At 44.4% G+C, this 27,258-nt stretch overlaps 1 protein-coding gene across 2 annotated transcripts in view; it reads right to left on the bottom strand.

Annotated features, from left to right (window-relative positions):
- The window catches only part of LOC146776373 (5-hydroxyisourate hydrolase-like), a 341,771-nt gene that overhangs the window by 247,368 nt on the left and 67,145 nt on the right, over positions 1–27,258 (bottom strand). For both annotated transcript variants that reach the window (XM_085639327.1, XM_085639328.1), the window contains 3 exons: positions 13,760–13,909; positions 13,363–13,518; positions 10,253–10,397 (listed from right to left, as the gene is read on the bottom strand). In XM_085639327.1, coding sequence (XP_085495453.1) covers positions 10,253–10,397; positions 13,363–13,518; positions 13,760–13,909 — 451 coding nt within the window. The remainder of the gene's footprint in view (positions 1–10,252; positions 10,398–13,362; positions 13,519–13,759; positions 13,910–27,258) is intronic.

The following is a 27,258-nucleotide window of genomic DNA, read 5'->3' as shown; positions in this document are numbered from 1 at the left end:
ATGGTGACTCTGCTCTTTCCTTTCAGCAGCAGGGCAGAGACATCAGCCGCCCCACAGGGGGTGGCGCTGGCTTTGTGGTGGCAGAGCACAGGTCTATTCAAGAGTCAAGGTGTACTCCTCCCACCCATCCAGGTGTAATCTCTCTACCCACCACCTGGCAGCCAACCTGTCTCTGGGGATTCCCCAACCCTGCTCCTTACTGTTGCCAGGCAGAACACATACACACAGCAGAGGCGGACTGAGATGGTCAGGTCAGTAAATACTAACTTTCTAAAAGTAGTATTTACAAACCCAGGATATTAAAATAAACTTGACTACAAGAAGTATTTTATCATCCTGAGTTCAGGCATACTAAACTTGACACTTCTACCATGCTCTCTGAGTCCACTGGGGTCACAGCGTTGGCGTGATCCCGGCAGCCCATTCTGGCCTATGGAGAGCAGGTAGCCTTCAATAGTGAAGAACGAAAATGGCTGTAATTCACTACTAAGACATGCCACACACATCAGGGCATGTCCTACCTTATGCCTACAATGCACCCTGCCCTTGGGCCTACCAGAGGGGTGGCTAATATGTAGGTAAGGGAAGGTTTAGGGACTGGCAAGTGGGGGCACTTGCGCAGTCAGCGCGACGGTCCCGGACCGCGCACAGGGTCTGCGGTGGCAGACCCTAGACACACTTTACAAGGCCGCTTCCGTGGGTGGCGCAACCAGCGCTGCAAGCCCACCAGCAGCATTGGCATTCACAAGCCCTGGCACCCCTGGTGCACTTTACTGGGGACTGACAGTGAATCCAATAAACCAATCAGGAACATCAATTACAGGTACACTTTACTTAGGGAGCACTTGCACTGCGGCACGGATTAGCCGTGGCGCAGTGCCCTGAGCGGACAACACCAGCAAAACAGTCGAGGCACACCATCAAAAAAGTGGAAGGGAAACTCACGCCAAGGTGCCAGGTCTAACACCATTCATGGATGGAAACAATAGTTCTAGAGGGCCATCTTACAAAAGGCATTAGTAAGGGCTTTGTATTCAAGTGTGGGGATAATACTATGGATGAACTCTTTGTCACTAAAAAATATCCCCTGAAGGCCACAAATTGGACACCGGAGAGACCAGGCTCGGACTGGTGACGCCATCAGGAGCAGTCTATCTATATATCTTCCGAGTTCAGATGTTTGCGTACTTACAGTTTTATGTAGTGGTATTTATTCTGTTTGGTCCCCTGTGGCTGAAGACGGTGAGCGCAGCGGGCAATCACTAGAGTGTTGGATGTTTTTTTATAAGTCTGAGGCAGTTCTTGTGAGCTGAAAATCTTTTGTTTACCTTCGTGCTCAATCCTGAGGCAGGCCGGATATAACATTGCGTATGGTATGTTTAAGGCCCTTCGTTTATTTTCTTCACCCTCATGAATTCCCTGCGTGCTGTATGTCCATTGTGAAATCTGGGAAGGAAGCCACTTCCAAACCCTGGTATCTGATGTTTGTCCGTATCTGGACAATAGTTTGGCTATTATAGGTCTTGGGGCCGCTCATGGCGATGGTCTCACTGTCAATAACCTATGTAGCCTCTAAGCTATCTCACCTGTTAGCCTTCCAAGGCCAGTGAAGGATTCACCACAGACCAGCAGTATGCCGTGATCCAATCCGCACTCACACGGGCGCCTTGCGGGCCTTCCCGGCTCCCGGCAGCGTCCAAGGGTAGCCGCCTGTCCACTCCTCTGCCGCCCTGGCTTCCCCACCAACACGATCTTCAGCAGTCTCCAGCCCGCCCCAATCAGACACCGAGGTCACAGTTACTGCATCTCCAGGCGCGGCCCAGGTCTAAGCAACCTCCAGACAAGCAGCGCAGATGAGCTTCAGAGTATGTAGATGCGGACGCATCACAGCACCAAGCCCGGTCTCCCCCACTAGGCTGCACAGCTGTCCCCAGCAGCTCAGCATTGTGGCTGACATATCGGAGGTCTCCTGATGTACCAGATCCCAGGCACTCAGCGATGACCAGCAGACAATCCACACACCCAGGACATCAGTTCTAGCTCCTCTTAAGCAACTGCCGGTTCAAGTCGTCTTCCTAGAGCCGGCGTCAGTTATTCGGGATAAACAGAACCGCAGAGCTGCGATTCCAGACTGTCGGTAGCCAAACCGCATTTCTATTAGTCAGCCTTCGTTCTACAGTGTGGATGGCGATTGGTAGCGGTGGTTTTAGACAAATGGTCTTCTCTGGCCGGTGGAGGTGCACTAAAGTGCAGCCATCTTGCCATAGGCACACTAGAGACCCCCACCGTCTCCCCCAAAGTGGAGGATTTCCTAATGAGAGGATCACCTCGGTCTGAGCACATCAGGGGTGGTGTCCTCGCAGAGAGGGGACGCACCTCTTCTGACATTAATTTTTCTGCTGACCTTGCTGCCAAAAGCTGCCACTGGCTGGAGAGGCTCTGGCTTGCATTACAAAGGGCAGGAAGCCTTTGAGGCTCACCGCCCTGAATGCTGTTCCTGCCAAGGGGTAAGTGAGAAGCACCTCCACCCAAGTAGGCCAATGAGAGCACAAGGGCTCTCACCTCACGGGGTCAGAAACATGTCTGTGTGTGCCAGGCTGGTGCAACCCAGTAAGATGGACACAAGGGAGTTGGTCGTTTTTCAGTTGGCATCTCTAAGATGCCCTCTGAGTGCATTGTACAATAAATCCAACACTGGCATCAGTGTGGTTTTATTATGCTGAGAAGGTTGGTGCCAAACTCCTTAGCTTTCAGTAAAGTCATCATGGAGCTGTGGAGTTCAAAATGACAAACTCCCAGCCCATGTACTCAATATGGCTTCACTGCACTTACAATGTCTATGAATGGGCTGTGGGGCCTGCTAGAGGGGTGACTTACCTATGCCACAGGCAGTGGTTTGTGGGCATGGCACACAGGGATGTATGCTATGTTGACTATTATGTTTTGTCTGAACCAAAACACAAAATTTGCAATGACAATGTGTATGTGTTATGTAAGGGGTATATGCGGGTGGCAAAATACATGCTGCAGCCCTTAGAGGCCCTCTCTGGTCACAAGGCCCGTTATACCAGTGGTACCTTTTACAAGGGACTTCTATGTGTGCCAGACGTGTGCCAATTGTGGAAACAAAGGTACAGTTTTAGGAAAGATCACAGGCAGGGACCCAGGGCACACTCAGTCAAAGTGCATCAGATCTGAGGCGAAAAGTGGGGGGTAATCATGCGAAAAAGGATCACTTTCCCAATCTCTCAAATTCTGAATGACCCACAACAAAGTCCAAGGGAGTAAGTGGGGCTAACATATGGCTGCCAGCCTCGGCTGAAATAGGCCTCATAAAGGTTCAAAGAACTAAGCCTTCCTCTCCCTCAGATTCCCTGGTAGTGCCAACCTTATCAGTTCCACCATCTCCCTACCAATGAGTCAGGCCCTACAGTCATAGCGCGTATCCAGTAACTCGTTCTGGAATCAAAGAGACCTTTGATGCAGACAGAGGATGGTCTTTTTCTCTCCCTTCAGTGTGTGTGACCCACCAAAGCCCTCAGGAATGTCAGTAATACACATTTCCTGTCTGGGAGTTGCAGCCTTCACCTCTCCAGCCTCTGCTTACCTGTTTTTCCAAAATGGGAACTACAGGCCTCCATGTTATGTTCCATTGACAGGCACATACATGCAACCCAGCACATGCAAGTATCACACTGCCCCAGCAACCACACACAAGTATCATACGCTTTGTGGTGCTGCATACAATTCATGCGGGCCAAGGGTAAGTTAAGTAAACAGCCATTGAACTTTACACAAGTGGCATAGTAGGCTCAACTCCTATGACACAGATAAAAAAGCCTGTTCGCATTACTGATTCTACTGACCACAAAAACGAATATACTGCCATCACTATGCTCATGTTACTTAACTCTAGATAAGGGCAGTAGCCCATACCTTCACAAGAGTACTGCAGAGTGTGCCCTTCCCAGTCTGAACAGAATGCTTTACAATGAGACAGGCATAGGTTATGGTGCACATGCATGATCTGTGTTCGTCCATGACCAAAAATTAATACCAGGGATCTAAATATTGTTGAAGCTGGGGCAGTCCGGGCAGGGATGTACAACTGTTACTATGCAGGGGACTTTTCTGTCACAATAGATATAGTTTTTGTTTAAACTGCAAAATAAATTATCAATAAATCACTGTTATCTTCACTCTTAGTAAGATGTAAATATTCAAACAAACAGTCAGAGGGCAGTGCGCTCCTGCTGCCGTTGCAAGCGTCCAAGATTGACCACTCCCCGAATTAATTAGAGGTTCAAAATGATAACGCTGCACACCCGAAGGCTTCAGATTTCCAATTTGTTTATTGACTCATAGCGTCCTCATCGTGCCAAATACTGACGCGTTTCAACTCCCAAGTCTTGATCATGGTAAATGGGTCCTTTCTTACTTTCCCAATGTATGCATTATTCCTATGACCATTGCAAGGTATTATGGAAATTGTGGTTCCGTATGCATTTCAATATGGAAATCATCACTCGGCATACACCACAATTAGCAATTATGTCACAAAACTAAGATTTATATGAGTCTTACTCTCGTCAGTGCTCTGAGGGAGGCAGTCCCAATAGATATAGTTTTAGTATTAACTGCAAAATAAATTATCAATAAATTATCAATAAATCATGGTTATCTTCACTGTGTAAGATGCAATTTGTCACTTAAACTGGTCCAGTGGATATGTGTGTGTGTGTGTATATATATATATATATATATATATATATATCAATGTCATCAAAGATCTTAAAGAGTTAGCTTCAATCAGTAACAAGAACTTTACTACAAACTACAATAACAGATCTTTTGAGTACAACACATTAATCAGAAAAATCAGATCGAGAAATGATATAATGGTCAGATGGCCCGATAAGGGCGGCAAAATTGTCCTATGGCCTACAGATATGTACCATACGGAGGCAATGTTACAACTACAGGATGCTAACTGCTACAGCCGCATCAGCTCCACATATTCTACAGGGGTGAAAGAACGTTTCCACAGAGCCCTGTATGAATGGAAGGGAATGGGACTATTAACTAAAGAAGAGATGGATTTTCTTAAAAATGATTATCCAGTAACCCCACAATTATATCTTATTCCTAAGATTCACAAAAATCCTATGTGCCCCCCGGGAAGACCTATTATTTCAGCCATAGGGGGTCTCTTCGAAAACACCAGCAGATATATTGATTATTTTCTCCAACCCTTCGTTCGAAGCTTACCTTCCTACATTGGAGATACTGGGGACTTTTTGACAAAAATAGCAAACCAGCAATGGAATGACAGTTGTATATTTTTGACACTTGATGTACAGAGTCTGTATACAAGCATTAAGCATGATGATGGTCTAAATGCTATGAAATTCTTTCTTAACAAAAGGCCATTAGAGTTGTACCAACACACAGCCATGTTATTGGACATGGCGAAATGGTGTCTACATAACAATGTTTTTTTGTATGACAGGCTACACTACCAACAAATTCAAGGTACGGCCATGGGTACTTGCTTCGCCCCCAGCTATGCTAATTTGCATATGGGCTGGTGGGAGGAGCAGGTACTCATGGTTGAGTACCCATTACAAATACAGGAGAATGTGAAATTGTACACAAGGTATATTGATGACATCTTTATCCTGTGGGAAGGCACAGAACAAACTGCCTTAAAGTTTTCTGAAGATCTTAACAACAACCAGTTGAATTTAAAATTCACTTGTACTGCCAGCAAAGAGTCAATTCATTTTTTAGATTTGGAACTGTTTATACAAGATGGCAACATAGAAACAAGATCTTATAGAAAAAGTACCTCAGGGAATTCTATCCTACACGCCAGCAGTTTCCATCCCAGCAAATTGATTGAAAGTATTCCCTATGGGGAGTGTCTGCGGATGAAAAGAAACTGCAGTTCTTCGATCAGTTTTAATCAAGCTAAAGAAGAACTCTTTGACAGGCTAAACAATAGGGGATACAAACCAGAGATCCTCTATAAAGCAGAAAACAAATGTGCCACAGTGGAAAGATCGAAACTACTTAAAAGAGACAAAACTATTTCCATTCCACCAGGCGACCCTCCAGCTAGCACACTACCTAGACTTATCACTGGCTATAACATCTATCACAAAAATATACGCAGAATACTGACGAAACATTGGCAAGCGGTAAGAAGTGATCCAACAATAGGAGAGATATGTAGCAAACCACCACAAATTACATTCAGACGGGCAAAATCAATGAGGCAGGAGCTAGTTTGCAATTCACCTAGACTAGACACCAAAACAGATTGGCTCAAAGCAAGGAATGGATTTTATAAATGTGCGAAATGCAAGGCGTGCAAGTTTGGGGTCAACACCCGCAGCCTAAGTTTGCCTTTTAAACACACTCCTTTCGAAATCCGCAGCAATTTCACTTGCAAAACAGAGTTTGCAGTGTATGTTCTCAAGTGTACCTGTAATAAATTGTACGTGGGCAGTACCATCCATCAGGTACACGTACGAATTCTGCAACACCTACGTGCAATAAATAGTGATGATCCATCCTACCCTGTGGCACGTCACATAAATACCACACACAGGGGTAGAAGTGAGGATCTCACATATTTTGTGATAGACAGTGTCCCCAAAAATATTCGAGGAGGGAACAGATTACTATCTCTGCGCAAACTCGAATCCAGATACATTTTGCTACTCAATAGCAAGATTCCGAATGGACTTAACGCGGATGAGGCCCTAAGTGTACATCTGCAATAATAGAGCTAAACAAATGCAACACAGTACATATAGCATTGAAGCAATACTGCACTGTGTGTGTATTCATTTACTTTGAAAGACTTCTCTTTGTGTTTTTTGCTCACTCTTCTAAAGCACAGGTTTAAACCTTTGGTACAGCCAAAATGAATACTAGCTTGTTTTTCCTTTAGGCGGTAGGAAGCTTCATTTCGGAGTCACAGGAAGTTACTACCCACTTGGGTTTAATCGCTTGGTCAGCGAGTTAATTTAACAACATTTAAGCACATGTTTAAAATGTTTATGGTTTATGTTTGACAATGGAAGGTTAAACGTTTACGCAATCAGTATCACTTTGTATATACACTTGTTTATTTGAGAAAGAAAAAAAAAAAAAAACTCGTTACAGAATAAGTGACTCTCTCTATGTTCATGAATAACCGCCATAGGTTAACAAGCCAAAGGTGTATTTAAGCACTGCAAATATGTCTTACCTGTGTTCAGTGACCAAGGCGGCAAGTCCGTCGAAACGCGTTTGGCTTTGGTGTGAATAAATAAATACTTTTTTTGATGGATTTCCCACGGTGTCAGCGCCTCTTCAGTACCGCTTGAATTGGATTGTTTAATATATATATATATATATATATATATATATATATATATATATATATATATATATATATATATATTTCCAACCAAATATTTACAACCAAATGCCCAAAACTTTTAGGAACGCACTCGACAAAAGAGCCCACCATCCGGTTCTTTCAAGGTTTGACTCTCACTTTTATTCCATCTGTTAAATGCCCGACGCGTTTCAAGGCACACTGCCTCTTCCTCGTGGGCTGCTTTACAAACAAATGTTTCACGGACAGCTTCCTTCAGCATGTTAATTATTTAGTGGCCCCACGTGGGCTTAGCTCAGTGCTTGTTAATTGATAATGCATGCCGGTACCTGTAGTCCCAGGAAACAACTTTGTTTTACCCCCAGTGGGTTCCGTGAAAATTCGTCATCTTTAAAAGCAATTAATTATGTCCTTTAGTAGGTAGGAATGCTGGTGTGAGTCATATTTTCCTTGGCTCCTTGTGCTGAAACAATTTGGAAATAGTTCCATCTTGCAGCCTCTCTGCTTCCGAGATGGTGCGTCCCCACAACAGTTTGTTTAACGTAGTCGTCATTAAATTGAAGGTTTCCAATTTTTAGTAAAGGCTTTCACAGTCAACTGACAGGATCCCACAACTGATATTAAACCTCAACCTGGCCACATGCAACAGAGCCACCACTCATTGATATCCATGGAGCTCATGAAACCAGTGACAACTGAATAATGACCTTGTGAACGGTTGGTGGGGATAACTAAAAAATAACACCTTGTGAATTGTTGATGGTAATGAGGATTTTACTTTTCTGATATATTTCTCCTTCCAAAAATCCCTCAAAGAAAAGTGGTACCCATTTAGAATGAGACCCTGGAGAGAAATCCCCCCCCCCCATTCTGACACAGCAATCATCATTGTTATATGCTTGAATTGCTCACCCTCACTCACAAAAACTTTATTCGGCCAATTGCGGCCATAAAAGTACAGATGATAAAAAATATTTCATAAATAGAGCAGCATTTCAAGGTTCAAGACACATCTGGGGATAATATAGTTAGCTTCAAGGAAGACACTACATAGGGTACGTACCAATGATAGGATGCATAAATCATATTTAAAAAGAGCTGATGGGCCTCAGCCTAAAGATGAAAAGGTTTTAAAAAGTTAAAAATTAGATCAGATCCTAACATACAAATATGATATGGATGGGGCAGTTAGGTTGTGCCATATTTGTTTCTAACCCCCAGTGAAAGGCGGACAAAATATCCCACTGCCATGCAAATATTCTCATTCTCCAGCCTTTACAATCGCTCAGACGTCTCCTTATGGAAGTTCATATTAAAGGAGCGAAAAATGGGGCACAGAAATCACTTCCTAGCATGAGCATACAGAGTGCAAAATACAATAACGTGCAATGTGCTTTGAGTGGCAGTGTTATTGCATGGACATCTAGGCAGTTGCTCTCCCTAGACTATATTCCCAGGAACAGCAACTATCAGGTGCAATAGACTAAATCGGAGTCTTGTTAAATAAAACCTGAGGTTCCCATTCGGAAACCAGCAGAGATAAGGCTCACACCCCTGTGTCAAATTGATTGGATTATAAGTGAGGTATACAAACAGATTATCAAAGGCCACCTGGTGGACTATGCCTTGCCTACACCGAAATGCCTCCTTTATGCTTGCCGGGTTTTCGGCGTACTCCTGCAGGTCAAACTCTAGAAATTATTTTTTATAAATCTAATCCAGGCCATATTGAGAGGATTGTCCAGGGAAAGACACTACTCCAGTGCTTCCTTAGAGATTTGAGCATCTGGGTTCCCCCAAATCCTCCACCATAAGTGTAGTGGTGCAAGCTTTATCCTGTCAACTACAGGTGTTAAGCCCAACTCTGATAGAAACATAAAGGCTAGGCATGATTGGGGAACGGCTAATACCCTACCTGCTGAACTGGTCCAGGATCTTTATATCCCCAGGCCCCTGCCCCATAAGTTGTTACAGAAACACATTTACACAGATAAATCTCCAACAGTTCTTTGATCGGTTTGTGGCCCAGCCTTCTAGCAAATAAGAACAACACCTCCACAGCTCTTTGAGTGTGAGCAGCCCTGGATTGATGTAGGCTCTGCCAAGTTAGCTTTTGATCAAAAGAAAGCCCCAGATAATTAAAACACTTCACTCTATGGATTTCTGCTCCCAAGAATAAAGTCCAAGTTTTCACATTTCTAAACTACTTTCAAATATTTTCAACTTTGTAAAAGTACATTTCAAGCTTACAAATGAACGTTGAAACTAAAGGAGGGTTTGTTTAACGTAGACGCCATTAAATTGAAGGTTTCCAATTAACAATAAAGTTCTCCTGAACTGCTAATATTTCTTTAATAAAGGCTTTCACAGTCAACTGACAGGATCCCACAGCTGATAATAAACATCAACCTGGCCACATGCAGCAGGGCCACCGTTCATTGATATTCAAGGAGCTCACGAAACAAGTGATATCTGAATAAACACCTTGTGAACGGTTGGTGGGGATAACTAAAAAAACAACAGCTTGTGAATTGTTGATGGCGATGAAGATTTCACTTATCTCATACCTCTCTTCTTTCAAAAATCCCTCAAAGAAATGTTTTATTCCCAGAGAATGAGACCCCGGAGAGATTCTTCCCATTCGGACACAGCAATCAGTATTGTGATATGCTTGAATTGATCGTAATGAAACTGAAGTTTAAACATGCCATATGCTGCAACACCCAAACACAACAAGACATACCAGACTGCAACGTTAGCTATTGCACGACGATTTACAACATCTCATATTCCCCTGGCCTAAAGCTGTAACTTGCAATGTAAGTGATATCCAGTTCATTCAATATAAAATCCAGTCTCTACCTGGTTGGGCACCTTCATGTACCTCACCCTTGAAGATCGCCTCTGTAAACACTGGGATATTGTCGTTCTGATCAGTCACCTTGATGATGAGCTCCATTGGATCTTTAACAGGTTTTCCACTCTCAGACACACCATGAGCGAAGATCTGGAAAGCATTGAAAAGGAGCTTTCATACCAAAGTAATCCTGCCAGAATTGCTATGATACTTCTGTTTGCCTGTGGTAATTTACTGTTAGGCAATAAGGCTACTCCTGACCCATAAGCCTTTCCTAAACATACACCAGGTACTTGGTGCAGCTACACAGCATGCCGTGTTCATTATTGTCTTGTCTGTCTTGTGACAATCATGACCCAAGAAGCTTGATTCATCATGGTTGTTGCCATGGTTGTTGCTTGGATTCTGATAAGACAGATAAGCCTTTTCTAAGTTTTGACAGCTTCTACATGTCCTGGTTTAGAGGTCCAATGCCATTTGTGTGTGAATGTGTTGGTAGAAAAAGTCAGGGCTTAATTTATGCCGGTAGTTGTGGGTGGTGGTCACCAGTATCCGTTTTTGGGGACTAGGACCCAGACCTTGACCCATAGCAAGAAAGAGAGATAATCAGAAAAGGTAGAAAATGTAGGCAAAAAGTGACAAAGGAAGAAAGAAGAGATTAAAAAGGACCTGCAAGTGTGTAATAAGACACGAAGCATAGGATGGTTTAAGAAAAAATCCAGTGGTGGACTCAAGACCATGGCAGCCTTGGTACACCGCAATTCCAGCATTCACCACCATTGGGAGGGTCTACTAAGAAAACCTTTGGGCTTCTGTGCTTATGTAAATTTTAAACTGAAGCAGTTAACCATGAGGGAGATATGGTCTGCTTGAACACGGTCTGAAAAAATTAGCTGAAACAGGCTGTCAAAAAGGTGGACCAGGAAACCATAGCAACAACTGATAGCATGTGTTATGTTTTAGATGATTGGCATAGTAGAGGTCTTTTTTTCTGGTGTGCCTTCTAAACTTGCCAAAGTGTTTCGAAGAGCAAACAGGGTTCATTTGCATTGGTGCCCCAGAAATTACCCAAACATTACTGTAGGGAATTTTTAAGTACAGTGCAATTATCTGGCCCAATTTGTTAGAGACTATAAAAATCTGGTTTTGGAGGCTGGTAACTTTGGTATTAGGTCTATTGTATTTGTGCCTGGCCTACAGCAAATATTTATTAAAGAAGAACAGACTTAGGGCCTGATTACGAAGTTGGTCGGAGTTGTCTCAGACCGACACCGTTTCGGTGTAGGAACCGCCTGACCATAGGTTGGCGGTCCTGCACACCGAATTATGATCCACTCCCATTTCTCAATGGAAGCTTGTGCGGTGGGCAGAAACCGCCCGCAGCACAAGCTCCTATTGAGAATTGGGAGTTTGCAAAAATCCCTGAACCGTATGGCAGGCACCCTATGGTGTCCCCCAGGCCCAGATGCAGACGGCCAGGGGCGATGGGGGTCCTGCTACGGTCCTCCAGTGTCACTTTTCAACAGGCTTTCCATGTCAGAAAGGCTGACATGGAATGGCTGTCGGAAACCGATACCATAATCCCGAAGGCGGAAACGCAGTCATTGAGGGATTATGAGGAGTTTACGACCGAGTGATGGGCTCAATGAGCCCATCAGAAGGTTTCGGCCCTTCCCTCCGACTACTGCCTCCGACCGCGTGCATCCTAATGCATCAGTCGGACCACAGCAGTGGATGCGGTCTGAACCGCATCGTTATTAGGGCCTTAATGTTTACCATTCATGTTTCACCATTCACTCAAACCCTAGTCCTGGGTTTCATGTGTTAAGCATACAGCAGATGTTCAACACACAGGTATGGGAAAAGTTCGGGAACAGGTTCTTTCATATGAATGAACGTTCAACCACATGTGGTATTTGTGTAGAACGAACCTAGATGAAAGCAGTAGAGCACTGTATAGGGTCAAAGGCAGAGATAAGATTAGTGAATATAGGTAGGAAGTGCTGAGTTCTGAGAGAAAGACGACTATTTGCTCTGTTGCGACAAAGAGGCACATCTTCAGCTCTTCCTAAATGTGAGATATCTTAGAGTGGTCCTGGTGGGTGCATAGATGTTCCAAATCAGTGGTGCATGGATAGAGAAGGCCTGTTGGTCCATTTTATCTTTCTTGCATTTTTTGCGATTTAGCAAATTTCTAGTTCAACAAAGGTCCCCCATTTAATCTATCAAACAGGTACACCTCAGCACTTGGAAACTTCCATGCCCAGTTTAATTTGTGTTTCTCCATATCTTACTCTATAGCCACTGTACTGTTCTTAAATCTTCCAAGGGAATTGAAAAGGTAAAGGTAAAACATGGTGCAATGATAAGTGCCTCAGTATGTGAAAAGGGATGGGCTATACCCAGCGCTCTAAATAATAAGGCACAGATCATCTTGTTGGACAGGGCTATGTCTGCATTGAACATCTATATTATAGAATGCTGCGAGTAATCTCCTGTACTGTGATGATCGTCAGGTTTGGTGTATGACAATTGTACCAAAGACTCACTAAAGATGGTTTAAAACAATAATAATAATAAGGCACAGTTTAGGAGACCGAATTGAAAGTATGTTTTACAATAACAGGGAAGGCATGTCATTAGCAAAGTACATTCCATAACTAAGGGGGTGCCTAATCTTTCTGTTCTAAGCCCAACCACATTTACAGAAACCAGGCTGGAGCGAGGGAAGGATAAAGAGTTAGAATAGAGCTCAGTAACAGGCACTTTCATCAATAAACAGTTTACGTCCAGTAACCGGCTATTAGAACTCATAACAAACAATTAAGATCTTGTCTCCTTGACTGCAGATTTCTCTGGAAACTGTGTCTTCTCTAATACAGACCTCTGGGATTGTAAAAACTAGAGTGTGTTGAACTTCCCAACTGCTTTAAATAGATACATACCCAATTATACACCAGGGCGGTCTATGAACATTTTTTTCTGAGAATTGAAGCACTGTACTAGATGCAATCTTATGTACTTGCTGGTGGAAATAGCTTTGCAAGTGTGCATAATCTTATATTTAAGATAAGTCATGACCCTTCATTAAGAAACATTCACATCTTTGACTCACAATATACTGGTCTAAGGTTTCTCTGTCCAGTGCACGTGTCACATATAACTGTCCAGTGCTTCTTTCGATAGTGAAGATTCCCTCTGGAGGCGTGTCAGCTCCTTGTCCAGTGATGCTATAGAAAACCTTGGTCTCTTTATCCGTGTCAAGTCTGACCTACGAGTTGAAAATCCAGATAGGGAAAAAAAACATTTCAGTTGAAGTTTCTATTTCCACCAGATTACACAAAAGAGTCCTAATGTCGCACAGATCCCAGTTGAGCACATTTCATTTATGTTCTCTCATCCTTCAAATAAAGGAAACAAAAATCTTTCCACATCCCCAAATTGAAGGAGTCACTAAAGCAACAATTGTGCCTTTCACCCACCACCACAAATATAGGAAAGTAATCAGTTACCTGCAGCAACCTCTTTGGGAAAGGACCTCTCTCGTTTTCAGAGATCTTGATAGGTGGGATGGGCCAGGCTCTCTTCTGTCGGTGCAAGCCCTGCTGCGACTTTGGGAAGTACATCACTTGGGGTTCAGAAGGTTCGGCATGTTGGGTCTCCTGAAAGACAATTGTTGGAATCAAAAATGGATACTGGGGAATATTAAGTGCCAGGTAATCATGGATCTGCTGTAATAGAGACTGTTATACTTAAGGTGTTAAGGGAGGCCTAGACTGACCACAGCACTGAGACAGGTATGACTTTAAAAGATGAGGGCTCATATACCATGATTGTAACCACTCTACCCTCTATTATGGCAGCAAATCACTGTATAAATAATCAAACTGATAAATGGAAACGGTATGTGACCTTGGACACTGTGAAATTAATAATAATATATTTTTTTTAAAGATGAGGGCTCGGTAACTGAAGTCTTTCCACACTCAAAAATTGATACGGGTCTGCAACAAAAGACTGATTTCACAATGGAACCGCAAACCAGAGGCAGAGAATTACCAGAATACAGAATGGATAAAAAGTAACTCCAGACACTTGGAAGGAATAGTAGACCAATACTAAATGTACTCAAGTAGCATTAGCTCCGAGAGTGCTAGGTGTGGCAAGGATTAAGGAAGGAAATGAACACAAGAACAGGGCTATAGAAATCATGAACAGAAATTCAGATATCAAGATATCAAGAGCAAAGTGTACCCAACAAACACACAACAACTAAAGTCCTGTTTGTACAGCACTCAACAAGGTACCCAACAGGTACTGAGACAACAATGCCCTGGTGGCACATGTGAATTTTGAATATGTTTACAGATAAAAGTAATTGACCAGACCAGCGGAGGTCAAGAACCGCTGCCCACTCAGTAAATATGAGGTTTTCAGCTTGATGGGGATAGGGCAGAAATGCAGGACATAAAAGTAGAAAGGGCACATAGGATGGACTGAAGCAGAGGCGCTCACAGATAAGGCAGAATGCTGCAAATTACAGCCAAGAAACAAAGCTGGGCACTGCAATGGCATCCACATTCTTCTCAGGTTCTCAAAATAGGTTTAACAAAGCAGGTAACTGGAATAGTAAGCAGAAGGTCCCAGAAATGGCGGTTAACAGCACATATTCTAGCTCATACCTACATAAGGTGTGATTAATTTACCAAAGAACAGACACAAGCTTGCGGCAGCATTGTGCATGTGAGAAGAATTAAAATCCACCCTCTAGCGCTCTGCTTGGCTTGAAGAAATGCATACTAGTACCACGGTGCAATAGTAAATGGGAAGCAATCGCCTGAACAGAATCTTAACTGATGTAGTTTGAGAATTAGGAAAGTTTGTGTATGAACACTGTAGCCTGGCATCTGTTCCAAACAAATGTTCATGATGGGGACAGGGTCACAGATGATCTTTAGGTAGGGTAGCTTGATTGCAAGATTGGAGGATACTGATAGATCATGTGAGTTATTTTTATTGTGGAATAAGTTGTCCATTTGGACTAGACATGGATATATAAACATTGCTCAGCCATATAGCAATGCCTCCCAGCAATTCTGGAATACTTGAAAATAGAAAATAGAAGCTGCAGGAGCGGAGCTACTCCTATGAGATCACATCCTAGGGCTAACCTGCAGGAAACTACAGAGTTGTACCAGGGTCTCCAAACACATTCTGCAGGATCTGCATGGCTGAAAGACTACATCCTTTTTATGATGTTTATAAAATGTACGCGAAAGCATTTTGTACTGGCGATCCTCTGCCAATCATAGAACTGTTTGTTTGATGTAGAGCTGGATTAAGACCATCATGCATATGACTCTTAAGACACTGACGGTTTGTGGTGTAAAAATGGGAAAGTTTGGGGCTGCCAGGGTGACAGGAGACCCAGCCCACCTCAGAATCCCCACGGCAACAGGGGCAGCGGACGAGCCTGAGACAGGGGCTGCGGTGCCCGGCTGACCCCGCTCCGCCATCTCCGTGAAGCACCACCAACGCGGGGAGGCGATTGCGGCGAAGTACCAGGATTACCCGGTAAGAGGTGTGGGAGGCGGGCAGTCACCGGGCTCGCGTGGCGCGGTAATCTGGGTGGCGAAGATGGCCATGCGTAAGCAATGCCCTCCCACTTGGGCTACCCTCCTCTGATTGTTCTGTCGCCATGAGGTCAGTCTATCCCCTGAGAGCAGTCGCCTCCTGTGAGTCCTTCAGGGAGCCCATTTGTCTTTGTTGGTCGGAAGCTGCCTCAAGGTCAGCCTCCAATGACGCCCTATAGGATCTTTGGGTCTGGTAAAGTTTGCCCCCGAGCCATACAGTGCCCCTGAAACGGCACCTTAAAAGTTCCCCCAACAATGGTGGGCGCCGTCTCTCCCTGGCTGTTGTTTTCAAAATTTCTGTTTATCCATTCATTCAGTAGTAAGCAAGTGCTTCAGCATCTTGCGCATGATCAAGAAATGCCTACACTTCCTGTCGGCCCCAAGAAAGATTACAGTAGGTTTGGGCTTGGTCATGTTCAAGTTGAACTATGCCAATGCGTTATATGCAGGCCTGCTGCAATATCTAGTTAGGAAACTCCAATCAGTGCAGAATGCTGCTGCCAGGCTCGCTCGTGGTCATATTTCTCCAGATTTGCGTAATTTGCACTGGCTTCCTGTGCACAAGCGGATCTTATTTAAGACGTCTCTTCTTGTGCACAGAGTATTACACCAAGCAGGACCAGACTATCTGTCCTCAAGGATTGCCTATTACAACCCTTTGAGAAAGCTGCGATATTCTAATAACAACTTGGCCATGATTTCATGAGTCTGCCTCACAAAAGCCGGCAGGCGACCTTTCTTGCTCTTGGGGCCAGAGAGTTGGAACAATCTTCACCTGGAGCTCAGGTTTATGGAGGATGAAGTACAGTTTCGGAAAATGCTCAAAACCTGGCTGTTTGCCTAGTAGCCCTTTGTTTCGCTATTTCTTTTGCCATTACTGTCCTGTTTAGCGCCAGGACACTGTTCAGAGTAGCTTGGAGCTTAATAGATCCTTTTTAACATAACATATTTTGGAATGTTTGTGGGGGCATCTCCTGGCGGCCTTCCATTCCCATGCAATGGCCCAACCCCCTCTTCCAACCCTCCAACTATGGAGCAGTTGTATTTTTCCAATTTTTAGCAATGTCTCGCTTTGCGACCAAGAGAGCAACCCACAGCGATGCAACTTGTACTTATTACTGTTGAGGTCTACATATTTATGTAGGAGAGTCATCTCGGGGTCCTTTGGAAGCCTAGTGGCCTACAGTCCCACACTGTATGTAATAATTGGCCTTTGCCCATATCACAACAGAGAGTGTGCAGGGTATTCATTAGTTCCCTCTTCCATAGGTTTTGTCTCATAAAGTATGTGCGATGCAGGTACTGCAGCTGGTTAAGTTGTGACTGTGATACAATCGCAGCCTCTTTTAGGGCAGCAAGTGCCTACCTCCAATCATCGTTCAATAAGAGGCCTAGATCGCCATCACAGGTTTCCCACAAATGCAAGAATTAGTCTGGCGCAAATGATTTGTAGCTTTGTGAGATTTTATGTTCCTGTAATTCATCAATTATTATTTTCTCCTCCAAGAGACTGAAGTCTGGCAGCTCCAACCATTTTGTAATAGGAGGCTACATCAGCAGTAGCTATACCCCCTTGTATGTTGATTTATAAAAGAATTTAAACACAGATCCAGCTACTCCATTCTGCCACAGAAAATCCAGTATGGTAGAGTTCATTTTATTAAAGAAACTGGTGGACCTTATAGAGAAAGCTTTGCAGTTGATAGAGCAACCATAACAATGTCGCCATCTTAAATATTGCTGAGTGGCTTGATAAGGATGGAGTAAGTACTGACCATAAGGTAATATCTGCTGAGAGTATCAAGGTTGGGCTGAATGTTCTTAATTCAGGCCTGCTGGGGATCTTGTGTTACATATATTTCCAGGTATATGAAGCCCTCCCCCGCAACCTGGATACCTTGTGCCCAAGTCATATGTGGAGGTGTTGTACCCATGAAGAATAAAGAGGAGGGTGATTTCTCTTATTAATAATGCTTCCTAATGACCAATATGTCTTATACAAATCCTTGGAAGAGGAACATAAAACAACGCACCTAAGAAAAAAGATCATCCTTTATTAAAGCATGCCACACTATTTTGGATATATTTGTTTATGAAGGACCTACCAGCAAAACCCTTGTTCATGAGAGGTAAAATCAAACAACCTACTGACTACATGTGTATTGATCATTGGGTGCTTAATCAGCATGTCAGAACTTTTGAGGTATTACCGAGGGGGAATAGTGATAATTTTCTGTTAAAGGCAATTGTGAAATTTCAGTTGAAACTTGAGGACAATTTAAGGCTGGGGAGGTTAAAGCCAGAATCTAGTATAGTGGGCTAATATATTTAGACAAGTAGCTTCATTGTCAGATAGGAAAATAGAAGCGTGGGAAAATGCACTCTAGTTGACAAAAGGTCAAAGTGGAGATGTGGGTTTAGATGAAGAGGTTGCGCTATTGTGGGGACCTTGCATATTCTATAGGAAATGAGGTTTAGGATTCTGCTGTCAATCTCCAGGCCTCTTTCCTAGACACATATAACCATGAGTTTAGAACTCGACTCAGAAACCAGTGCTCCCTGTTGAGGAAAATGAGGTATGGGATTCAGGGCGAGAAACAAGAGATGTCTCCCCACAACCTCCCAGATCCAACTCAAAAGTGGGATTCTTCCTCATCAAGAAGGCGAGCATCCTCAATCGCCTTCTCGCCTTTCTTGCGTAGACTGACTGGAAAGTTCAGTGACCATGAGTATCGGTAGCAAATCATCACCAACGCTACCCTGTCCATCTCCCCATTCTAATGTCCTGGACCCGGGCCGTCACTGATGGTTTCTAGTACCACTTGTCGTCTTGCCATTGTACAATCTTTCAACACCCCCAACAGTACACCATGGCACAGCACTGTGACATTCCCTTAAGCCACGAGGATGTCCAAACTCCACTCACTTCCAACTCGTCAAATTCTTCCAAATCAGTTTTTTGGAACATCGCTGGCTCGGGGAGTAAGTTAGCCCAGAGGGAATGAGGGGCTTTTATAGACAAGGCAGACAGTCATGCTCCAGGAAATATGGCAAATCATCCCCACTCACAGGCAGGGTCTTATGACCTACCATGTGCCGCTCTGCAAGTCTAAATCAGGTAGCCGGTGAACTTATTACATGGCTCAGAGTCTCTTTGGGGTGTCTGGTTAAACAGCTATCTATTGCCTCCCCAGATACCCTTGGTCTCGAAATCTCTGTACCCAACAGGAATGACAAATTCTATCTGTTTAATGTTTATTGCTAGAGCTTTTCCAAGGGTGCTGGCTCCCCTGTCATACATAAACTGAACTATATCATTAATACCAACTCTAAAGGAGGGATCGCCAAAATCATAGGTGGAGATTTTAATGTGTGCTTCAAACCAAACGCTGCAAATAAATACATCAATAGTTTGGTCCACATTGCTTTTCGGTAGCTGAAAGATAGACTGCATTGGTGAGATTTCCAGGTGATAGGGTTTTGAGCTACCCCGTTCCCCCTCAAAGATGGGATGAAATTCACTCATGCCTTTTTCTCCAGATGAGATATTTTATCCCACTGCTCTTATGCCATGTTAGTTGACTGACGAAGGAACTGTCTACTTATCTTTTCCCCTTCCACACATAAGGAGTTTGATTTTCTTAATCCCTCTACATCCGAGACATTGTTGCCCAACAGTATGACAGTAATGTTCATTGAGCTGGATGCTATTGTATTAAAAAAGCCTTAGACTTCTGCTTGCTGAGTTCTTTACTGTGGTGAGAGGTTGTTAATATATTTTGCTTTCACTCATTTTGCGTACGTTTTAGGATTTATTTTTTCATTTATTTTATTTTCTTCAATTTCTTTTTTTTAGAATGCAATATACCTTTTTACAGATTAATTACCTTTTTGTTAGGTCATGCCATATAAATGTTTAAGATAAAATTAATGCTTTTATAGACTGACAAATCTGAAACTACAAAACCTGGAGTCACGTTCTCTTCATAATAATTGTTTGTCCGCTGAGCCCAAGCGAATGGTGCGATTCATTCCTTCTTTGTTCTGGAGGAGATTCTCGCACTATCACTCGTGCCACACAAAAATGATCAGTCTCATGAAATAGTGATGTGTACCCTGTCTATTGCAACACATCTTTGTGTGGGTCTTCCTTGTGTGAAAGACAGAAGAATTAGAGGCAATCCAGCAATATGTGTCTGCCTCATTTTAAAGTGAACTGTTCTGAACACATCTAAGTAGCTAGTAAATCTCTGTGCTAACGACTGATTAAAGTATTGTGAAATTTCGAAGCTCTATTTTTAACTGTTAATGTCATGCATAAGCCTGCTCTTGAGTACCTCATCCTACTAGTATCTACCTTAACAGAAAACCAGACCCCCTAAGTCAGCCCTTAAAGGCTGCCGTCCCTTTGAAAGAAGAGAATGTCTGAGTACCGATAATACGTTTAGTGCTCCATACTCTGGAGCACCCCACTGCACATTTGCCTTGAACCTGACAACATGGAATTTCAAAGAGCATCAAAGACCCTTCTGATCTGCTCAGCATACAGACTTCAAAACTTCCCCCTTAAACACTTCATTCCTGAATATTATTCTCCTCTCAAATATACATATCCATACAACCTCCTGGCAAGAACTTAGAGGAGTACAATTGCTATGTATAGGTCAAAAAGTTAGTCTGCCAGTGATCCGCAGCATTCTTTTGGCTCTCTGTGCTGTCTTGTCTAAAGAGATTACCCAGCTTGCCCATGAGCCATCTGTCTTCCCTTATTTATTTCTTGAATCACGTTGTCATAGACACTTATGAAGGTCTGGCTTGATAGCGCAGCTGTTGCCAGACAATTATGTGAGAATCACTAGAGAGGGGCTTTGGCTCCGCCCACATGTTGGGAACCAGAAGTACATGATTTGATTAGGCAGAATTTGTATGCTTCCACAAAAAAAGTGTTTGCCCTCCACACAGCTGTGATAATTTTGTTTATTTTTACAGCTGGCTGAGGTTGAACTTTCAGGAGCAAACACATGACATTGAAATGCTATTCCAGTCTTAGATAGCTAGATAATTTATGGTGTTTTTCTCTGGCTGCAGCACAGATGGGAGGAGGGCAGTCATTAACCTACATGGATTTTTAGGTCTGGCTTAAAAGTGAATTCAAAAGCCGGACCTTTTGGCATTGCCAGTGCTTGCTTATAGTTTGTGATTGCCTCTTCCTGGTGAGCCCATGCCTCTATGGACCCTACAATCCTGAGACTTAGATAGCTTGCCAATTTTCTTTCTCAAAGGCTGTTGCTCGGCTCCTCCACAAATCTATTTTTGCGAAGTACGACTACATCTCCTTTTTCTCAGGTGTGTTTGTTCCTCTTCCTGATTGCAAAACTTTGGTGACTCTGGAGCAAGAACTGGCTCAACGGGATCGGAGGGTGAGGGCTTTCAGAAAGGGTGGATTACTGTGTACGATCTGGTCAGGCCTGAGACAACATCAGTTTTGGCAGTGGTATGGATAAGCAGAGTTGTAGTTGTCTATTGTGCTGGTACCGTCATCTTTGAAATCATTTGTAGTTTGATTCTAATGTCCCAGCGTAGTCTCTTTTTCAATGAACTCAAAAGGTTGGCATTCTTATTTAGTTTTGATGTTTGTTGTCTCCAAAACTATTGCGTTGTTGCTGAAAAATATTATGTTGAAAACAAATATCACAATTTTGCGTAAGAATTCACAGTAAATCCAAAACCATTATTTAGACAGAAGTGCATCCTCTACAGCTGTAACAAGGTAGTTGTGACTTGTCTTCCACATCGTTTATTGGTAGGATCCTCCTAGACTTTAATCTGACTATTTTCTGTAACAGAAGATCTCTTCATGGATATTCTTGAAACCAAATCATATTAATTGATATGTTATTGGGTTTTTATTCACCAACACCGTAGCTGTTGACACATACCATAGAAATTGCCAATTCTCAGCCAAGTGAAAATCTGTGTACAAGTGTGGCGACGACAGTGACAAACCTCACTACACAGTGGACTCCTTGTTCTCAGGTGCTGCAATGGCATCTTGTCGGGTTAGTGTGTGCATATAGAATCCTGGACTAGAGTTTCAGGTGGGAATATTAAGCTTGGCACTGTTGCAAAGTCATCCTGTGCCTTGGGAACCCCCCAACTTTTTGCTGACTGGAACTGGTGGTAACTGACTCTGACTGACCCTGGGCTCTGCCTAACCAGGCCCAGGGCCAGTGCCAAGCTGAAAGGAACACATTAGAATACAGTTAAAACACCCAACATACACTTGGGTACACTATGGTATGGTGGGGTACCCCTGTAATTGGCATGACCTACCCCATAAGCCCCTAGTATATACTAGGGCAAGGGATTGAAACTACCTAGAAGTCCCCAGTACCCTGGGTTATGGCAGTTTAGAGGCCAGAAGCTTTTTCTGCACTAGCATGTGTGCAGTGCTGAAGCCTGAGGTCAGTTTAAAAGCAGCACTGGGTGCCAGGACTGCTTTGAAACAGTAAATTGCTGGTCAAATTTGACTTTGATGCTAGGAACACAGTAAAAGGAGAATCTGCAATATTTCTACAGATTCAGAACCCCTAACGTCTCCCCTAGTTGCACAGGGGGTGGGGGGTCCTGTAGAAATTAGGGAAATACTTATAAAATATGTTTTTATAAGCCCTGGTGCTAGAAGACTGGCCCAAGTCATTTTTCCCCATTGCAAATCCCATGGCCCATAGGTTAACATGGTAGGAAGTTAATGATTAATAAATATTGATAGGAGAGGACTAGCCGGACCATTCAAAAACTTCCCAGAATGGTAGCAGTAAATCCAACAATATTATATTGTTGAATTTCTCCTAAAGTGTAAATACAAGAAGTTATAAGACTTTCTTGTTTGTAAGTCCAAATTCAGCCTTCCAGTGGTCTGCCCTGATTGGTCAGAGTTAAGTGGGTTAGCCAGGCTGCTTTGAAGAGGTGATAAAGAACCACTCTGCTGGGAGGGCAGTGTGCTGGTCTATAGGTATGCCAGGCCAGGAGGTGGAGTTGTAAACTATGCTCTTCAAAGGCAGAGGGGAGGCCTGGGTTTCAGTTTCACTCTGACACTCTTGACCCAGAGTCAGGGCTAGGCTTAAGGAAGGTATGTGCAGATGCTTTCAAAAGGTTTCGGCGGTATGGGTAATAGGAGATAGGCGCCACAAGTATTTACACTTCAAGTGTTAAAGATCACTCACTAATTCTGAACGGTGCTAAAAGGTGAGGGAGAACCACCAGCCTCCCCAAAGGATTTGTGGCAAGAGCAACAAAATACACAGATTTAAACACCCTGGCACACGTAATATTCTGATTTCGGTTAATTTCCTATATTATTCACAACACAAAAATTCAGGCAAAGTCTTTTCCTTTTTCTGTCTTTTAATCCAGTCGGGTGTTCATTAGCAAACACGTGTTTCGTCGTCTCTGTAGTCTAATACATACGACTTGTTCACGGCTAAATGGGAAAACACACAGTACGGTGTCTTAGGTTACAAACTTTAGGGGCAGTATTTATAATCATACAAAAAGTTTGTTAAAATAAATGTGAAAGTGTCTGTGCATATACAACACACAGTGATTGAAACATATTAGAACTTAGAACCAGTTATGGGAAGTTATTTAACATTGTATATCCTTCACTCTTAGCTTAGAGATAATTATAAAGCACACATGTGAGTAGTGAAGATTGTATGTGATTGAAATTAAATCTATGTGAGAAATTCCCTGTGTCTCATAGAACCTTCACCCAGGAAAAAGAACCCAATTATATGCAGAAGTCCAAAGAAAACGACCAAAATTCTGGCCCAAAGTGATAAAATCCCGAGTGAAAAGCAAAAGCACTCTAATCCGACCATAAAACCATGCATTTAAAATTTGAAACGGACATAGAAATCCAGAGAACAAACCTGAACTGTTATAGTGAGAGTAATCTAAGGGGAGACAAAGAGAAAGAAAACGTATACACTATTATCAGTATACGTCATATATAAGATGTACGAGGTGATAGTTAATCCACAACTCTATAAGGAAACGAACATAATACGTACTTCTATTGTGGCGATAATTCCAGGCCACAATAATCCTGTGGCGTGGGGTACGAGAGAAAATCCTTCTTCAAGAAGAGTCAATAAATAAATGCTCCGTATGGGTTGTCAATCCACAACCCTCGTTTGTCACTGGCTTTACGTCTACGTTAAGACACTAAAAACAAACAGGAAATTCTTGTTTACTAACTAGCTCCAAAGTTTCTCTAAAGAAAAGATCCATCTAATTATAGAAAAAGGTACTTAAGGGCTTTAAGCACGTCCTGTCGGGTTCCCATGTAAGTACTTACTTAAAGTCTGTAGACTGGTTTATTCATAACGAACGTCTCCCCACGCCGGTCTCCTCGAGTGCGAGTGCCGGGCAGCCAAGTGAAAAGTCTAAATAGGAGCGTTTACGTGATCATGTGATCACGTATAACGTGATCAAGTGGGTATGTAAATATCGCGCCATTTTCGTATGGGCAGATTGTAAGAATACAGGTGAATCTAATCTTAGTGCGAGTGGCGCGAATATAGGTGGTTCTAATCACGTGATCGAATTTTTGCGATCACGTGACCCCATATGCAGCGTGATCGCGTCGGTGTTTGGAAAATGCGCCATGTTTGTAAGGGCTAGTTGTAAAAAACAGTAGGCAAATCAATAGGAAAACCCAAACCCGAAATAAAATATAAAAACTTTCTGATTTTTAAGTCTCTGGATTTCAAAATTGACAATTAAAGTGGCAAGACCAAAATATATTAAATATTCAATAGACGATCGGTTCAACAGAAAGCATCACCCTTAGATGCCACTTAGTTAAGCTTTGTAGACATGCAGTTGAATCAGCAAAACAAAAAACGCACCCTAAGCGTCAATAAGCATGGATGCAAAGGAATGAATACGTATCCGTCTGCATCAATATAAACAAAGGGGGCGTGGCTTGGCTGCCGACGGGCATGGACGCGTGAGCAGAGAGCTCCGCATCCAGCCCAGCTAATCATCCTGTTTCACCGACAGCCCCGGTGTTCCAAACGCCTGGAGGGCAGCCTTGAGTGCTCCGGTCCATGACCGCGGCGCGGCGGAGCGGAACGCGGCGCCGAGGGCTGGCACCGCGCTGGGAGAAACGGCGGCCGCTCGCGGCCGCCGGCCATCTTTTTTTTTTTTTTTTTTTTTTTTGAAAAAGTTTTTATTGAGCAATAATTCGGTTACAAGTACGGGCCTACAACCACCCGGGCCGGCCGCTAGGTACAGAAGGAAATCTACACATATCAAGGCTACAATCAGTTCCCAGGGCACTGCCCCGCAGTGGCTCCAGATAGTTCTCGAGGAACAGGAAGCGTAAGTCCAACAATCACAAAAACAAAAGGACAAACAATAAAAAACAAAAGGCGAGTTATGAGGGAAACCAGTGCGGGTCAGGCTCCCCCCGGGAAACTCCAGTCAGGACAATTGAACAAACCGTTAAAGAGAGGAGTACCGGGAGGCCGGGGACGGAGGGGGGGGGGAGGGGGTCAAGGGAGAGGAACGTCCATATGTAGTTGTTCCAAAAGGCGCCAGGAGCCATCAAGGGTCAGGGGGACATGGCGATATCAGTGTCTACCAGGGGGGGCGTACAGATGCCTCCGCGATACGCGTTCCATTGCCCCCAAATTCTACCCCATGCCCCCGGCTTGCCACGGGCCACATACACTGTCTTCTCCCTAAACATACACCAGTCCATATTCTCCTTCCATACTGACACGGTGGGCGGCCGTTGAGCGCCCCAAAGTTGCGCTATGTCCCTCTTGGCAATCATGTTCCCTAGGGCCGCCCACCGAGTCTGAGCCGCGCTGTAGTCATTGGGCTCCCACACATTCAGGACACAGCGACGCACCTCCGGCAGCAGCACAACCCCAGTGACCTGTCCCATAACCGTGTGGACCCGGCGCCAGTAGTCCGCCACCTCGCGACACTCCCAAAGGATATGAAGAAAGGTGGCGCTGAGCCCACAGCCTCGCTTACAGAGCCCGTCGCCGGAAAATCCCATCGAGACCAAGCGCGGACCCGTCACATACACCCGGTGGAGAATCTTGAGCTGTACCAACCGGAGACGAGCCGGAATGGCAACCTCCTTGGGGGACGACAGTGCAGACTGCCAATCTTCGTCGTCCAATTCCACCCCATCCCCAGTCCAAGCCTCCCGAAGGCGCACAAAAAGGTCCGCCCGGTGATTAATTAGTTTTTTATAAATTAAAGAAATAGTACTATCAGGGACATGTCCGTCAAGTATGCGGTCCTCGAGGGGCGAGGAAACAGGGATCTTGGTCCCCTCCCCGAAGACCGAGAGCAGGGCGTGTCGAACCTGGGCGTAGCGGAAGAACTCCCTGTCGGTCAGCTCGTATTCGGCCTGGAGCACCGCGAAAGTCTTGACCGCGCCCTTGTGCCACAGGTCTCCCACTTTGCTGATACCAATCGTGTCCCACTGGTCAAACCCCTTCGTGGTCCACAAGCTGCCCAGGCGGTCGGAGGCAAACAAGGGAGTAGCACATGTTAATCGCTCACTCCAGCCCATGGCCGCAGTGGCAGCCCTCCAGGTCCGCACAGCAATCTTAGTAGGACCCGTAAGGGTCCGGCCAGCAAGGCGGGAATAAAGTGCCCTGTTGTAGTTCCCGCCGGGAAGCAGGAACTTGTCCATCTCATACGCCGGATTCAAGCCGGGCGCATACGTGGCGTGGTTAATGGCAGATAGCTGCGAGGCCCAATAGTACCTGCGAATGTCAGGAAGCGCGATGCCCCCGTCATACCAGGGGAGAGTGAGCTTGGCAAGAGCAATACGCGCCCGCCCGTCCCACACCAGTCTCCTCTGCAGGCTCTCCACCTCCCGAAAGTAGGCCACTGGGATAACGTCGAAGGAGTTCTGGAGTGCATAGAGGAACCTGGGAAGGGACATCATTTTAAACAGCGCGGCCCGACCCAGCGGGGACAGGGGGAGCCTGCACCACCGGGCCGTGTCCTCCCGCAGTCGCCGAAGTGGACGCAGGAGATTCTGCTCATAGCGAGCCACCGGGTCCAGCGAAACGTATATCCCCAGGTACTTAAAGCCGCTCAGAGATATTTGAATCGGGAGCCGAGGCGGCAGGAGAGGAGGACCACCAGAGATGGGATAAACGCAGGATTTAGACCAATTGATCGTGAGACCCGAATTGTTCCCAAAGGAGGTCAGAACGTCAAAGAGGACGTTGAGTGACTGCCGCGGTGAGGTGAGATACAGGAGAATGTCGTCCGCATAGAGCGAGACCCGATCTTCGAATCCCGGGCCCCACCGGATCCCCCTAAGCGAGGGCTCC

The sequence above is a fragment of the Triturus cristatus genome, chromosome 12 (assembly GCF_964204655.1).
Source record: "Triturus cristatus chromosome 12, aTriCri1.1, whole genome shotgun sequence".
Classification (NCBI taxonomy): Eukaryota; Metazoa; Chordata; class Amphibia; order Caudata; family Salamandridae; genus Triturus; species Triturus cristatus.
The sequence above is the reverse complement of the archived record's forward strand: the minus strand, read 5'-3'. Positions and strand labels throughout refer to the sequence as shown.